General features: G+C 36.2%; 1 protein-coding gene across 2 annotated transcripts in view; it reads left to right on the plus strand.

The window, feature by feature from the left end:
• The first annotated feature begins 1,227 nt into the window (after positions 1-1,227).
• LOC144436113 (angiopoietin-1 receptor-like) overlaps positions 1,228-18,113 on the plus strand; it is a 39,309-nt gene continuing 22,423 nt past the window's right edge. The window contains exons 1-2 of one of the 2 annotated variants that reach the window (XM_078124803.1): positions 1,228-1,401; positions 17,337-17,624. In XM_078124803.1, coding sequence (XP_077980929.1) covers positions 1,362-1,401; positions 17,337-17,624 — 328 coding nt within the window. In that variant the 5' untranslated portion in view covers positions 1,228-1,361. The remainder of the gene's footprint in view (positions 1,402-17,336; positions 17,625-18,113) is intronic. The other variant, XM_078124804.1, reaches the window with a different exon arrangement.

The following is an 18,113-nucleotide window of genomic DNA, read 5'->3' on the forward strand; positions in this document are numbered from 1 at the left end:
CTCAGAGCGATTCCACTTCCAAAACAGCCGTTCAGTGTTTACATGAAAATGTTGTACTTCTCAGTCGAGAAAATTAATATAGATACACGTTGTAACAAGCTATTAGTCTGTAGAAACTATCCACTATTCCAAATAACATCGAAAGTTTAAGTTTAATAAGTAAGCCGGACACTGACCTGACCTAAGTGACCCCGTAAAAACAGCCTCATTTACGGCATCGTCCAAGATGCACTTATTTCGCCGTATCGCAAACCCCCCAAACAACAACAACAACAACAACAACAACAACAACAACAACAAAAAATCCCCAGCTGTGGAGAGTGCTACTTTGGTGAGTGTAAAGTTAGTCGATAATTAACCCATTTCTAAATGTGTCAACGTCCATGCAACGTTTTACACCGATCTCTCGTACTTTGTCAGTCGAGTGGAAACTGGGTCACCAACTGACATACAGGGGTCATCACGTGATATGTTTCAAGAATTAAATCTTGGGTTTTTGATCGCTAATTGTGAAAGGAAATTGTAACCAAAAGTCGATCTAATGTTTCCATTTACCTCGAAACATATCAATGACACACACACACGTACAAATACATTTTAAGATATTTGTATATATCGCTGTACATACACTTAACACCACTATATGCATTGGCAACTGTACGACTGGTCGGGTGACAGGGTTAAAACAGCAATAGGGAGCCAGTCATTTCTAAGAGTTGTTTTCGAGTCCCTACATACTATATATTCATTAGAAAATATTGTTACCAAATGTTTTGTTTTCATCTTCGTCCAGACAAGACAAAACAAACAAACAAACAAGCATACGTACGTACGTGTACGTACAAACAAGCAAACAAACGAACACATAAACAAACGTAAGCAATTGAAAACATGACAGACGTGTATTTATATCATGTACGACAGACACGTACCAAAACATACACAAACGCAACCAGTATTTTATTCCTACTTTACAAATTTCGACACTTTGCCTTTTCGCGGTCAAGGGTCAAGAGCCGTGTCGACATGTAAGGGATTAGCCAGTTTACACATGTTGACAACTGACGGACCAGACACCCAATGACTTATGTATTCTCCTCACGTATAAATCACGCCCTGTTTACTCCTTCCCATGCTTGGTTATTCCTACGCATGTGCAATGCCATGTCCCAACCCTAATGATGTCACCAGTATTGCTTACGAACTCCCGAGATAGGCCGGATAACGTGGTTGTTATTTCGTGGAAGAAAAAAAAAACGTAAGAAGAAAAAGTTGAAGAAGAGGAAGCGTGCACGTAATGATGAAAAGAACTACCACTGGTACAGTCTAACTGCCTGCTCTGTGAAAATTACAACGTGAAAATGTTGCATTTACTTTTTTTACTGGTTGTTACAAATCGAGGTAAGTGTTGTTCTGTAAATTGTAAAGTTCATACACGTTCTTCTGTACAAACTTTTCTCTATTCACATCCGCCTATTCTATGCTAATCTCAACTGAGTTGAAAACATCAACGATTTTGCCAAGACATTTACAAATCTTAAGGCAGTCTATACGACCTTTGATTCAGTGTGTCCTTCGTTTGTTATATTGATCACACTTTCACCGGTATACATTAGATACGCGTGAGAACAAAACTCTCTATTCTACCGCAAGCACTCAGTGAGTCTGCTCCGTTTGTAGGCCTGATATCCCCATCACCGAAATGAATGTGATGTTTTATGTGTTAGTGTTTTATATGGTTAAACTAAAAAGGTGATATGAATATAGGATTTATATTTCGTACAGTGGGCAAAATTGATTTGGTTTTGAATCAGGAGCGAAAAAAATGTTATAGAAGTCGAAAACAGTGTACTGAGAAAATTGACACTTAAACACGTTCAAACTAAACGGAAGATCGGAGTGGGGACAGCGATATTTTTCAAAACAACCAATCCTGTAGTTTTGGTACTTAACGTGGTTTATTTATTCAAACTGAAGACAAACTCACACAGATTCAATGGTATTTCAGTGAAACGTAAGCACAGCTTGTTTGTTTAGTAATTCCATGTTTTCGACATGACAGTATTGTATTTGTTGATCACCTCCCAAAGAGTCAAGGAAACTTGTGAGGACACTCCGGGAGACATGTATACCCCGTCATCTTTTGATAACAAACACATTCATGTAAAACATAATAACACGCAGCGACAACGTATGAGGGGAAAATTTAGAAAAATAAATTGTAACATGAAATTATTGTGTAGCATGTTTGTAGCAGGGGTGTGATGTTTCGTGCGTTTATCTAAATTCTAGTGTTGTCGTCCCGGAAAACCCTCCTTAAGTTGTTTATTTATCATTAAAATCCATACACCACAGACGCTGTGTTTGAATTACGTGGAATCTTGCCATATTGTACACGGGGACTGCATGGATCATTAGATACCAGTCGGCTTTTGAAATCATTAACACATTGAATGTGTCACCTTATTCATTATCCTAATACAATGCCATTAACCCAACCTCATGGCTAGCAACGATACGGACATTCACACCGATGTCAACATCCTTGGTACATTCATGTTATCTTAAACGCCCCGATTGGTCCTTTTCTTTATACAACCATAGCTATCAGATATTCACAAAATGTTTTCCTAAAACCACATACAGTGAAGAGTAATACTGTTGTATTGTTAATGCATAATAGTGGGTAGAAATACACCTACTCAATTACATGTTATCTTTAAAGGTGTGTGAATCATAAGGATAGACTGCACACGTATGGTATGACTTTTATAATTGCCCGTATTAGTAATGCGAGTAATACGTCGGGTGGTCAGTGTAAATCTCTCTCTCTCTCTCTCTCTCTCTCTCTCTCTCTCTCTCTCTCTCTCTCTCTCTCTCTCTCTCTCTCTCTCTCTCTCTCTCTCTCTCTCTCTCTCTCTCTCTCTCTCTCTCTCTCTCTCTCTCTCTCTGAAGCCGTGATGACTCACGATGTACAGAGAAAAGTTACGAAAACAAAGCCAATGAAACTAAAAATTTGTAACCACACGTGTTAATTATAGTATGACTAAATCATAAGTACATATGTAAAACATGTATACACAACACAAACAATCACATGGATACATTCAGACAAACGCACAATGTGACAAATTTAAAGACAGACACTGAAAGACAGACAGCTTAATAGACACACAGCCAGACATTAACACATACATACATACATACATACATACAGACAGACAGACATACATACATACATACATACATACAGACAGACAGACAGACAGACAGACATACATACATACATACATACATACATACACATACATTCATACATACATACATATAGACAGACAGACAGACAGACAGACATACATACATACATACATACATACATACATACATACATACATACATACATACATACATACATATAGACAGACAGACAGACATACATACATACATACATACATACATACATACATACATACATACATACATACATACATACATACATACATACATACATACATACATACATACATATAGATAGACAGACAGACAGACAGACAGACATGCTGTCACGCAAACACACTTGAACACAAAGTAGAATATATCATATAAATTAAGAAGTACATTATTATCATTGAACAAGAACTTCATAAATATTCACTTGCTTCAAAACAAAAACACTACAATTCATATAGTGGATTGTCCTTTCCTACAAATACCACAGCTAGTACTTTTTTAATTGGACTAGATTAAATTTAGTAAACACGACACATGTTAATCGTGCCGTACATCAGTCACATGATCGGATACTTAGAGTCAGGTGCAGACACGTCGAAAGACTCAGACATCGGATAATGATGACTTTTAAGAGACATCAAATAATTTTCACACGATGAGAATTCTACGAATTATAGATAGTTATTGTAGATAGTTAAGAGCTATAGATAGTTATTATTCTATGATGAAAAAATATTGCGACGGCATAAGATTGATATGAAGTGTGTTTATCTACATTTTTATGGAAGTGTTTTGATGAAATTATTCAGTTATTACTGTAATGTGAGAAGCCAAGTCCGGGAGTGAATCAGCCCCATTTTGATAAACCATGTAGGTTCGTCCGATTTCAGCTTCAAAAGAAACCACAACGTATTTATTGTGAACATTAAGAAGTCGTTGTACGTGTTAAAAGGAGAAAAGCTGTCATAATAAAAACATAGTTGAGAATAGCCAGAGTACATTTTACGACCAATAATCTCGAAGAAACGACTCAATCTTTGCAACTTTTTGGGAGACAACCACTAGAGGGTCTGTATTCCTATTGGATTCGCAGACACACAGAGACAGTGTTCATTCAAAAAAATCCAAGAATGTGAACTTTTAATGACTGAACTTAATGCCATTATATAAATCAAAGCTCGTTCAATAAAAATATTATTAGTAATTTAACTAAAACTGATTGTACAAATACAACGTAGAAAGTAAACTGCAAGTAGAACGTAAACCCTAGTAACCTAAACCCAATCTAGTAATCTAAACTAAATTTAACTAGTAAATGATGATATATCCAATCTAAACAAAAGTTAACAAACAAATGATGACATATCTAATCTAAACTAAACTAAAGTTAACTAGCAAATGATGATATTTCTAACCTAAACTAAAGTTAACTTGTAAATGATGACATATCCAATCTAAACTAAAGTTAACTAGCAAATGATGACATATCTAATCTAAACTAAAGTTAACTAGCAAATATTGATATATCTAATCTAAACTAAAGTTAACTAGCAAATGATGACATATCTAATCTAATCTAAACTAAAGTTTAACTAGCAAATGATGACATGCCCTATATTCGAGGGTTGGGGTTGAGGGTCGTACTCCATGTTTGAGATACATTTTTTAGTCATTTGAATTGTACTTCAGAATGAACAATGCTCTATTATATAAATTAAGGAAAACTGTGATAGAAAGATTAGGGAAGTTATAATTTAGGAGGAAACGGATTCATTTTTTCATGATTGGTTTCTCGTTATCTCTCATTGCATGTTTCCTGTTTACTGTTACAGTACTTTCCTTTACACGGAAATGACACAAAATTCAACGAAGCTGGAAACTTTCCAAAGTACTAGGACATCATTTTAATAGAGGATATAATGTATTTCAAAAATGACTTGCTGTTTTTTTTTAATTATTATTAATAAATCGTTATGATAAACGCACCCGGGCTAAACATACAAACGTTTCGGTCGGCAAATGAAATTTCGTAGGCGACGTAGCACTTGATGAATGGTCATGTAACCACATACAGGCCGGGGAAAACATGTTGATGCAACCTACTGTTCAAGGCATTTAACAGCCCCGTTTGGTTACTCGTTTGTTCTTATTTATTCTTTCCGGTAACAAAAGGCAGCTACCCATTATAGAGAGTTGAATATTTCAAACAACGGACACCCATTGCCTCTGTTTTAAATTTTGACTGCCGATGTTACTTTGAATAACAAAAATAACATCTTGATGAAAGGGGCATTATGATACAATTGCTGTCAATCCTAAGGTATACCCAGCAATTGGGACCTAGTAGGATAGACGTTGTTATGTGAATGTTTTTAATCCCATATTACACACATTTACAAAGGCTACGATACATTATATTTTCCCCTGGGAGTCAATTCATGCAATATATATGAAATACAGGTTCTTGCCAGGCCTAGGTGTAATTATTTAAGTTGTAAAGTGCCTTCAGCATAGTGTGGGAAGGCGTTATATCCATTTTTGTATTTAAAAAAAATGATATGTCATAACTTTGCATGTGTTTGCCTACATTTTTATTGGCTTGTTGTCTATCTCTAATTCGTTAGGGACGATCGCTCAATGTCGCAGAAACTCAACAAGCGAACTTTAGGGAGGGGAGGGGGGGGGGTCTGGCGTCAGTGCGATTGATGAACTTTATTTTCACATTTCTAACCAAATTTTGACGGAAAACTTCCACTCCTTCAATGATAACAGCTTTTGTATTTGAGATTTTGATAAGTTGATGAAAATTTACTTCTAAAGCTAATGTGAGATATATGGTGCTTGGTTTCTGGTAGTATTTTAATGTGTTTATAGTCATTTTTTTACATTACATCAATTGTTGTGGTGTGACCGTAACAGTTTTCACCATAGTTTACATCATATAAAACGTGTGATTTTGCACTTGTGAATGTCCATTTAGGGGGAGGGGGGAAGGGCGGTTTGACCTAAATGAACGGTGTTTGTTTGTTGAGCTTGTGTAACATTGTGCGATCGTCCCTTATGATGGTGCCGATTTTGTAGTGAAACTCATGATTTATCTGCCATCACAACTGTCTACACTTGCTTAAAGTAATGCCCGCCAACTTGGTCATCGAGTTGTTATATCATCAGAACAAAATCATTCTTCGCAAACTAGATATAAAAAAATAACCTTAGCCTATTATAATATTGTTCACTGCATGTCTGTCAAAATTGTACTGTTCTCTTAATTGTACATGTGTCATTTTGTATCTGAATGTTTCACATTGGTTTTTCAAGTAGAAGTCATGATAAAATTGTTTTATGATGAATTCAAAATTCAAAATAAATACCTAATCCTCATCTATATGGCCACTTTGATAGTGCTAGTAAGTATATATATATATATATATATCTGTATATATATATATATATATATATATATATATATATATATATATATATATATACATATATATATAATGTACATGTATATGCAAAGCTATGTCATGTCTAATATTATAAGACAAGTTTAGATTTAGTCACAAGACTTGAACATGACGAACTGTATTACTTCGGCAATGACACATCTAATGTAACACCCAAAAACCTTCCACGTATAAGAATCTATAAGGGGCATATATGAATTATTTCCTCATTCCATTGATTCGCTCCTTAATGCCGTTGCCCGATTTACTAGACTAAGTATGCCTTTGAGCCTTTCATTTTGGTGGCAAATTAATTTTCTCTTCTCCTAGTTGTATTTTGAATTCACAGTTTCTAACTAATAAACTGCAGTGTTGGTTTTCGCAATTGTATTTATTGTAAATCAACAAAGTCATTTGTATACCGATTTGCTGATCACCAATTCGTACAACTCCACCAGGCAAAAAAAATAAAAATAAAATAAATTTGTGTTTGCGATAAATCGTCAACCCTAAACATTTTTTAAAAAATCAAACAAAAAGGTAAGAAATCATGTGTCTTCTTGACCTTCATGTACGTCTGTTTTCTTTCTCCACTGAGCGATGTTTGTACATATTTCATCTAAGTATCACAGAAGGGATATTCTGACCGAAATGTTGTTTGTTTTTGGGTCAAAGTAATATTTTTCACAAATGAAAACAATTCACAAGAATTAAAACAAAGTGAATTAAAATTCCAACCTACCTACCCTATTTTCTGAGGCCACATTATCAGACACACACAGTCAATTATTTTTTTCCACCTTACGAAATATGTTTATATTTAAAGATAAAATAGTATGTAATATACGAAACTTTGTATTACTTCAGTAATCAACACACATGTTATTCTAAAATACCCAAAGAATTTTGTGAATTTCTAAAAATGCTGTAAATTATTACAAGTCTATTTCCCTATTCCAACGATTCGCTCTTTAACTCCGTATTTATTATTTATGTGACCTGAAAAATGTCAGCGGATAAAACATTCTTTTTGATGTTTGCAAAACTGATCAAATGAAAAGTCGTTGTACTTTTAAGAAAAAACAAACAAACAAACAAACAAACATAACCCCAAAAACCATCATCCCATTTTACTCTATTCTTTTTTACAATCTAGCGAATACAGCCAAACTTCTATGGATTGTGAAACTCTAGTAGATATAAGAAATTTTGTCTCATTGGACTATAGTTGCCAAAATTGATTAAAACTAGATAATGATCGGACACGCCGTTCGGATAATATTAAAACTTCATGGAATGATGTGAACAAACTATTGCATATTAACGAATGAAATCAACCAATTTAAGTAAATGCAAACAAACAGATAAACAAAAAACAAACAAACACACAAATAAACAAATACACAAACAAATAAATAAACAATCAGACATACAAATAAACAAATAGGCAGACAGAGAGAGTGACAGACAAACAAAGAAAGTGTTAAACACATAGTAACAAAAATGTAACAATTGAAATGCCCCTGACACAACGTTCACAACATGTAAATATATATGTACGTATTTTATTTGTGGGCATAGATCCAATACTGTCTGATGTAATTACAAAGCAAACGCATAGTACATCGATAGTGGGAAACACAGTGTGTGAAAAATGCAGTATCCGTCCTTGACAGCTGGACTGAGCAGTGGCTACACGCCGAAAAAATGTGTTGTTGTGTCTGCCAACGTGTTCCTCACACCGGGGAAACTATTTAACCCCCGACAGCCCGTGTGTATTGGTAAAAGAGCGTCGCTTGCGTTGACCCCCATCTTTGTTTGTTAAAAGGTATTAACCTTAGAAATACCAGTATGTTACTCGCTCAATTATACGTCTTGTAATTTGCGACCCTCTCAATTCAAAGGGGGTCAACATTAATATATCCGTAAAAGTTAAATATGAGGGTCGTTAATCCCCTCCTGAATATCTACAGATACCTTTGAATTGTATGGAATTCGTGCCTTTTTTTTGTTGATTATTTTTTAATTGACCATTGGAGAACTATGAGTCGTGAGAACGCACCAAGCTTATTTGTGAAACGCGACACGTTATGTACATTTCGGGTGAAATTAGATCCTTGCGGTCGTTGAGTAATTGACACTGTAGGACGAATTACGATAGCTGATTTGAATACTATATCATACTTTATAGGGATGGAGTTTCATGAGTCTGAACATTAGAGTCATCCGATACGTTTGACAGATTTTGTTAGTAATAGCCACTTATTTCCATGCACTACGATGAAATGTATTTTTAGTAAGAAAAAACAACAATTTTATGAAATTGATCAGCCCCGTGATCCAGTTGTTAATGAGTAAAACTGGTCAGTCATTTATGTAACAGTTACTTTTCCAGCCAAATTTATCGACAAACATTTCCCACCGAAGTTTAGATTGACATCATTTCTTGATCCGTGCACAATTTAGATGTGTATGTGAAAACATGGTTTATTTCATGATATGGTCCACATATATGAAAGGTTCACTTCAGGTCCCAAGTCAATTAAAATTAGATTGCAAATGATGTTTTTAGTATTCATATTTTTTGAGCTGTGTTTATCATGAAAACCAACCCTACTTATTGAAGAAATCGTTGTGTGTGGACGCCCCCCCCCTCCACTTTAGCCCTCCTCCCTCCTCAACCTATACCGTTGTGGTCATATTTAAACAAAGAATGAACACGCCTATATTATACATGTAACAGTATCGATTCAAATAACTAAATTACAACCGTGCTGTTAAGACAATGAAATAAAACAATTTATCAAAATAACATTCTGTACATTTTTTTTCAAATGATATTGAAAATATGTTATTTATGCCGTGCGATTAGCTGAATGCTTGTTCCCATGGCTTTTCCAAACACTTTCACAGCTGTCGTCACGATGGAATGATGGGACGTGATCCATGTTACATACAGTGTGTTATAAAACAATACCACAGACGAAATAGGGCGAATATTTATCAGGTTCAAGTGAAAGTGAATATGTTTTGACTTTCATGTTGTCATGACATTCGAGGTGGATTCATGCTGTTTTCTCATAAGGATGTGAAACTGCTACGGTTACCCAGACGACCCTGTGTAGCCCAATGTCGACCTTCCACAAGCAAACAGATGTGAAAAACAAATTTAGACTAGGTCTTCATTATTTTTGGTATATAGCTCCCTGTGAAACCAAAATGTTGATATTAAATACTAAACAAACGTTGTTTCTGTAATCTGAATCCAAAGTACAACTGATTGTGACGAAAAATTACGGATCCAAAATAAAAAATTGTTTCGATGAGTTTAAAAACGTTGTCGGCAGTTATTGATATAGACGAGAACGACGTGCTATGACTGTCAGCTGTTATTATAAGCTCAATGTCGTAAGTGGCTGTAAACTATCACTACATGCAGATTTATACGAATGTCTTTAAAGTGACATGTTTCAGTCCCGAATCATCACGTTTGTGTAATTTCATCAGTGGAGTCACCCCTTCAGGACTACCTTGTTAAGATCTGCCAATCAACTCTCGCATACAATACAATGTTTCTTCTGTTTTTTATGACGCGTTGGAGGGGACCTGTCCTGAATATCTTTCTCATCTTCTTCATCTGTATGCTCCCAATAGACAACATAGGTCTTCTTCCGACATCCGCATCCTAAAAATACCATTGATCACTAAGAAGCTTGGCGAACGTTCCTTTTCGAGTCCTTCATGGCTCCTTTAATTTGGAAAAGTCTTCCCCACGGCCTTCGTCACTCTCACTCTAAGTCTTTTTTTTCCGCTCTGCCCTTAAAACTTACTTTTTCAATTCATTCTTAACTCTCACTCACTTGCACACTGTACTTCTGTCTACATCGACATCATTCCATCAAATTGTTTCTCTGTATATATCCCTTCATTTTGTTAGTAGTTCTGGGTCTACGCTTTGAGCTCTTCGGAAAATAGGTGCATTATTATTAATTCGCTTTGGACTACATATATGGTAGATTTCCAAAATTAAAATTCTTGAAGTGCGCACGACCATAATGAACTGTTATAGTGAACAGACACTCCATGCCAATATCAGTGATGAAGTTGAACTTGGCACTGAAAATTTAAATATGAACAATCTTCAGATGAAGTTATTTCCTAAAACACGTGTTGTACACTGGCGTACGGTGTTTTAGCTACAAAAATATGTTTTCTGTGCTCTCGCTAAAAGCAACTAGCTACACTTTTTGTGATGTGTGCCCCTACGGTGCCTGCCCTTTCTTTACCGCAAAGCCCATTAGTCACTTTTACGACGGTGATAAATTTCGAGTACTGCATTTTCCCATGAGTTTTTTTTTTCGAGCTTTAGTGCCAGGTAAACAAAGTTGTGTTTGTTGGGGAGAGGGTCGGGGTATGGTGTATTGATCAAGTTGAATGTTTGAATAAAACCCCAATTGTTCAAACCCTGTCGTTGTGTAGTACTATATAAGGATGCCTCATCACACGGATAAATGATTCTGACTCATCAGCTGTACCACGCTGACGACTGTAGTTTTGGCGGGACATGACTCCAAATTTCCATCATATTACACAAGTCACCTTTTCTATCAAAATTCAAGTTCACTTGTTATCGATATACACAAATATGATGACAGATTTGTTAACGAAGGATGGGGTGTGACTGGAGGATTTTCGATAGAACAAAATAGTTTGCAGCCCAAAGAGAGAAAAAACAATGTCTCTGGTCTTATGACATGAGCTTCGGATGAACAAGTTTGTGCCAGGGAAACGAAGATAACTGAACAAGCCATGCAGATATCAAAAGCTGAAACCAATGCGGGAAGGCAAACTTTGGGAAACGTTTTCGTACAAGTCGATGTTCAAATCAAAACAGGTGTCAACAGGTCTATTTAGCAGCTTTCGCAAAATTATACATTTGCATACTTCTATGTGTTCTCCTTTATGAATCTGAACTCCTAAAATACCGTTTTACATTTCAAAAACTGTCACCTAGAGGAATAAGTTAGTATAATAATTTTTTCCATAGCCATCGGTGTTGCGAATCATGTTATTTTTTATCAGTTGCACTAAAACAGGAAACGTTTCATAAAACTAGATGTTGTAGTTCGACCACTGGTCGATGACGTCATTTAGTTAGTAGAAAGATAAACCCGAATTGTCTTACAAGAAGAGATAGGCTAAGTACAATATAACGGTTGCTCCAAGTATTTTCTTTAACAATTCCATATGTATATGATGCAAATAAAAATTCTTACTTAACAAATGACATCCGCAGCGTCTGTCCCCTGCGATGAAACATTGGTGACACAGACCTCGAAATAACCAACAGCTGTTCGTGAAATGTACACATAGTAATATGTCGAGTTATGAAAATGGCTATTTGATGAAGCCCATAAACAACGTAATACATGTGTCAATAAATGGTAAATTCTGAAATCCACTCACAATAAAAAAAAGACGACTCAGAAACAAATGAATGTTGATCGTCAAGCGGACAATGCGCTTTTATTTTTCAGTTATTTTATACGTCCTAAATTGACTGATGTTGTTTGTCAGAATTGCGTTGTTTGTCAGAATTGTGTCCTTTAATGACCCAGACATTCTCCCACAACCCTCTCTGACATAGCTACGTGAGTCTATGTACACACAGTGCCGCATACAAATCTAATATAAACTAGGGCCACATGCCCGTTTCAGACAACTTCTGTGGATTCTACTTCAACTTTCCACCAGTTCATCGCAACGGTTTCAATGACACACATTTTCGCAAGAGTGCTGGGCGAGGCTTGGAGTCCTGTAGTATAGTGTCTTACTAAGACGACTAATGCCAAGTTACCCCTGACAACCGATCAATGCGATCTCGTTCGAGTGTGAATGCGGGTGTTTACACTGTATATGTGAAAATAAGAGAGGGGAGGCAGTTGTATTATGAATATCCATCACCACCACAAGGGGGGGGGGTGGTGGTATTAGTAGGGTGTAGAACTCGGCACCCGGCGGCTGTACAATCAACATTTGTTACAAATTTCGGTAATTTGTAATATATTTGTCGTTCACAGAAATTATGATAAATTTCGGCAATTATTACAACATCGTCGTAAATCACGACAGCCTCTTTTACGGCACCGTTCAAGACGCACCGAAGATATAACATCTCTGGTTTGCGAGAATGCTATTACAAATGTTGGTTTATTACATGAAAAAAACGATATATTACAAATCTCGGTGATAATACAAATATTGGCAATTACAAATCTCGGTTGTACAGCTTTAGCGCGCCTCCTTGTCAGTAGTTAGAAACGAAATCTTCACGTACATAAACCCCATGAAGCAATCACAATGTGCATTGATGCAATTAAAAATCAAATCGTTAACAACTCAAACTACAGTACAATGCGGGATATGCACCGTCCGGTAAATTGACAGCGTTGCCATGGTTAACTAGATCGACCTCATGTCTAGCAGATGCAACCAATAGATAACATATTCCGGCATCTGGGATAATAGACATACATAGTTTGAAATGCTTCGGTTTGATTTATCGCAGACATCTGTTGAAATCATCCCAGACTTCAACGTTATTAATGTCATATGTCCCGTCCTCTTTGAGACTACACTATATAGTAAACAATATGTATGCCTGAGAATAGCGTCACTAGACTTGAGACGACTAGACTAGAGACAAGTCAAGTACGAGTCGATAACATTTGGATTATTTGAAAGTGTGAAACTATTTAAAATCTCATCATTTCGTTACCAAAAAATAACCAACAATTATAAGGACAGTTGAATTAACCCATGTAATACGTACTGTGCTACACAAGACGCATAAACCCATAATAATACAGTCATTGTACACGTACGTACTGCATACATTCATGACATAGCTAGACAGACAGATATGCAGCAATACATAGACAACAAACAGACAGGCAGATAGATAGATAGACAGGCAGAGACAACAGACAACAGGCAGACAGACAGACAGACAGACAGACAGGCACAGACGGACAGACAGACAAACGGACAGACAGACAGGCAGACATACATACATACATACATACATACATACATACATACAGACAGACAGACAGACATGCACAGACAGACAGACAGACAGACAGACAGACAGACAGGCATAGATAACAGACAACAGACAGACAGACAGACAGACAAACGGACAGACAGACAAACGGACAGACAGACAGGCACAGACAGACAGACAGACAGACAGACAGACAGACAGACAGACAGACAGACAGACAGACTGACTGACTGACTGACTGACTGACTGACTTAAAGAAAATAAGAAACCGTGTTGGTATCAACGAGAGAGAGAGAGGTTCGGATGATAGATCTAATATGGATTGTCGTTGACTAAATTACTACGCATACATGTAGCTTTGAATTACGACATTGACTTTAGTCTTCTAAACTAAATTCCAAACTTTAAAAACAGTAACCATAGTAACTGTCAATCGTCTACACACGACAAGCACTTCAATCTCACGGATTTCTCTTGATATCGAAATATATGAAATATGACAAATACTTTTCTTGTGTCTAAAACTTAAACTGTATTTACTACTAATGACATAAACCCCAACAAATTGAAGCGTATACTTAAAGCTTCATACGGAGCGCTGACTTTAGGCAAAATAAAAAAAAAAGTGTGTTTCTGATAACTCGAACGAAATTTGCCTCATCTGTGATCACTTTAAAAAATATCGTATTCCACAGATAAACCAGGTCTTTTTAGACTATATTAGTACAGTCTATTCGTCTACTTAACTCACCATTGTCTTCATTTACTTCTTTTACACCTCGCCAAACTCTCACGGAAGTGTTGTGACCGAAGTAATTTAAGAAAAATGAAATATAATTCCTACCTACCTACCTACCTACCTACCTACCTACCCTGTTTTCTTAAGTCAAGTTATCGGATACATTTTTTTGCCTTATGTGAGAGAGTACGACCTATCCCAGATAATAATTATCTGTTAAGGTAATTAAAGTGAAAATTTAATACGTTAACTTATAGCCTTAAATCAATAAGGAAAACACACATTGAAAACTGCCGTACTAATGCTCTGTTTCAAGTTATTTTACACTTTCAAGATATTGAAACTAAGGGAAGTAAATTCATTTAAACTTTGGATAACAATGCAATTGAAGTCGCTCGTATGATAATTCAGGCCTTGAATAAGTAAAGGATGCAACCTACACCGGGTGTGTGTTGTCATTAAAAACTACCCAGATGTTTATGATTGCAAGCCAACATCGGTTGTCAGGGGCAACATTGTATTACAAGGTGTAGACATATCAATGTGGGCTCATTCTTATATAAAGGGTGGCTCAACTATAACTATCAAAACACTAAATATATAATTAAAAAAAAGAAGATCAAACTACACTCTAGATGAAACACATTTAACACACAGCGTGTGATAGAGTATGACAGACGGTAAGATTCGCATGCAGGAGACGACGAAAGGGTACGGGTGTCGTCGAACACGTGTGACATGTTGAAGACGTAGAAAAATTCTAGTATGTATGCCCTAAACTCTGTTTATGACCTAGAAGTAAGGATACACCCGGGTAGAGACCGGTCTAGTGAATATGATCAGTTGACAGTAGAGACGCATGATGCAGGCTACCATGAACTTACAAAACTTGAATCCCTGAAGAAAGCGGGATATGAAAATAATGTAATTCAAGTCGGATTGGTACTCTTCAACTGTAGGCATCCATGGCCTTGACATTGACCCCCCCCCCCAACAAAGACGCCAAGATGAGTACTGATGTATCTGAGGAGAAACAGTGTCAGGATGACCTGGAGTGTGATAAATAGAGAGGACAAGGTTGACCTCTATTAATTCACAAAATATTCCATAACATGAAAATTACACCCTGGGAGGTAATTTCAGTAAACTGAGTCACTTAGTATAACATGAATGTTCAAAGGACCTTGAAGTTAGGTCAATGTCATGGTCTTTCAATTACAAAGTACATGATAAACCCTTCAATTGAAAACACATATCCGCTTTCAAATCTCCGCCTGATAAAAATGAATATGTTCAAACTTGACCAAGTCCTAGTTCAAGTTTGACCAAGTCCTATTTAAAAAGAAGGTCAAAGCCAATAATTAATATTTGGGGAGAAAGTCTCTAGAAAACACTCTAATTTATAATCTACTACTTTTTATCCAAACTTTACCAAACCTGTGAGTGATTTACTGGAGTCAGAAACATATTCCCACGTTTGACTTTAAATTTCTATTGTCCCTCTGTGGAAAATTTCTCCAATGATTGAATTAGGTCAAAGTTCAAATATAGAACTAACCATATTTACACAATTCTCATTTATAAACTTTACCCGGGTAGAAAGATGTGGTCAAATGTAAGTGTTGTATACCACTGTACTGTGTGCATTGTATTCCTTTGGTAATATTTCATTTCTTACCTTGGTTTGAGGGGCATATCTCTGTGAATAATTATTCCTTTCTGTTTTATTATTTGATTGAATATATTATTAGGCAAAGAAAATCGTACATAACATACTGTCATACTTTGGCTAGAATAAGTTATAATAAGTTGATATAATTTCTTGCATAGCAGAAACATGACTGAACATTTATTAGCCAACATAGATAGACAGACAAAGCTTACATCTGGGTATCTCCAAATGATAATTGGTCAAAAAACTTGTGACTTGAAAAAAGCAGCTTGGTCAAATGCAAGGCGTGCACAAATGATTGAATAATCGAGTAAATGAAAACAACGTTGATGAACAGTAAGAACACGAGTGAACGTACAGCTAAAATATCATGATGCCAGGTGGCGAACTCATAGGAATTATATTGTTCTTTGAAAATAAAGACTTGAACACGTATATGTGGCTTGTGCCTGATATTGGCGTTTGTATTACATTACTTACAAATATGACAAATTGTACATACATACATACATGTATGCGTGTCTTTTCCGTGCGTTACTGAATCAACTTTTATCCGAGACACCACTCAATATTTGCGAACGATAAACACAAACTGTGCAAATAGGCCACTCCAGACTGCAAATAGGAAATCGAGAATACAGCGCCTCGCTCAAATTGGGGGTATTGTCACCTCATAGTACCGTTTTTTAAAAAAGAGCTTTGTTCATTCGTATTCGGTAAAAGTGTAAATCAGAGATGTTTTTCGTATTTTCCAGAGGAAAACAGCAGCGCTTTATGATTAACCCGCGAATAATCTATATCATGTATACCCACAATGTACACAGAGACAAGGAAATAGGGCGTCACCATGGCAAATTTTGGAAAGGCCTGTTAGAATAGGTTCTGACATGAGTATTTACCCTGTGAATAAAGATGACGTCATTTGATTTGATATTTGGTGTACTCATCATATGATTCTAGATCTGGGGTCGACTGATAATTTATATATATTTTATCAGCTATGATTTATGAAATAATGAGGGATCTCACCGCCAGACAACAACAGTATATATTGTTATCTGTGAGTCATACTAATTCAGAATTCAGTTTTAATATGTACATTTTATAGCGTGATAATATCCAATACACCCTATGGCAGTTATAATCATAATAGTGACCACCACCAATATTATCATATTACAGTGTATGGTCGACTGACTTTAATTAACTCATCCCCCGCCATGTCAAGTACCAGTGAAACTCACCTGTATTGTATGGACACGAGTGGAAATATTCCAGAGACTAACTTGAAAATTGGCCGGTCATTGGACACTGGTAGCGGTCTTGACATTCCAGCTCCTTTTGTACACGACGGTGGTATGATAAAAACAGTTTGGGGACGAGAACACGGAGACACACGTTATGGAACATTTTACTGTGGTACGCTCTCCTTGACGCAGAAAGTACACGCATCGAAAGTGTTTAGGGAAGGTAAGTGTTTTATGGGTTTGTGTATAGTAAGAATCTATGTATGTATGTATGTATGTATGTATGTATGTATGTATATGTATGTATGTATGTATGTATGTATGTATGTATGTATGTATGTATGTATGTATATGTATGTATGTATGTATGTATGTATGTATGTATGTCTGTCTGTCTGTCTGTCTGTCTGTCTGTCTGTCTGTCTGTCTGTCTGTCTGTCTGTTTGTGTATAAGGGGATGGGCATGCAGTTCACATACCTGTCTCAGTACAGGTATGGTTAATTTTCCCTTTGCATAATTCACATCAATACGATCCCAAACGAGCAATTCGTTTTTAGAAACATTAATAACCAACTACATCAAACGAAAAAGAAACGATATTAAAAGAACGAGCAACTGGCAATGTACTGTCACGGCATAATTATGCACATTTTGTAAAGGAAACAGGGATATTAAGAAGTTTCCGGATCGAGGCATGCGCTTATTGGACAA

Source organism: Glandiceps talaboti, chromosome 6 (genome assembly GCF_964340395.1).
Source record: "Glandiceps talaboti chromosome 6, keGlaTala1.1, whole genome shotgun sequence".
NCBI classification, from domain to species: Eukaryota; Metazoa; Hemichordata; class Enteropneusta; family Spengelidae; genus Glandiceps; species Glandiceps talaboti.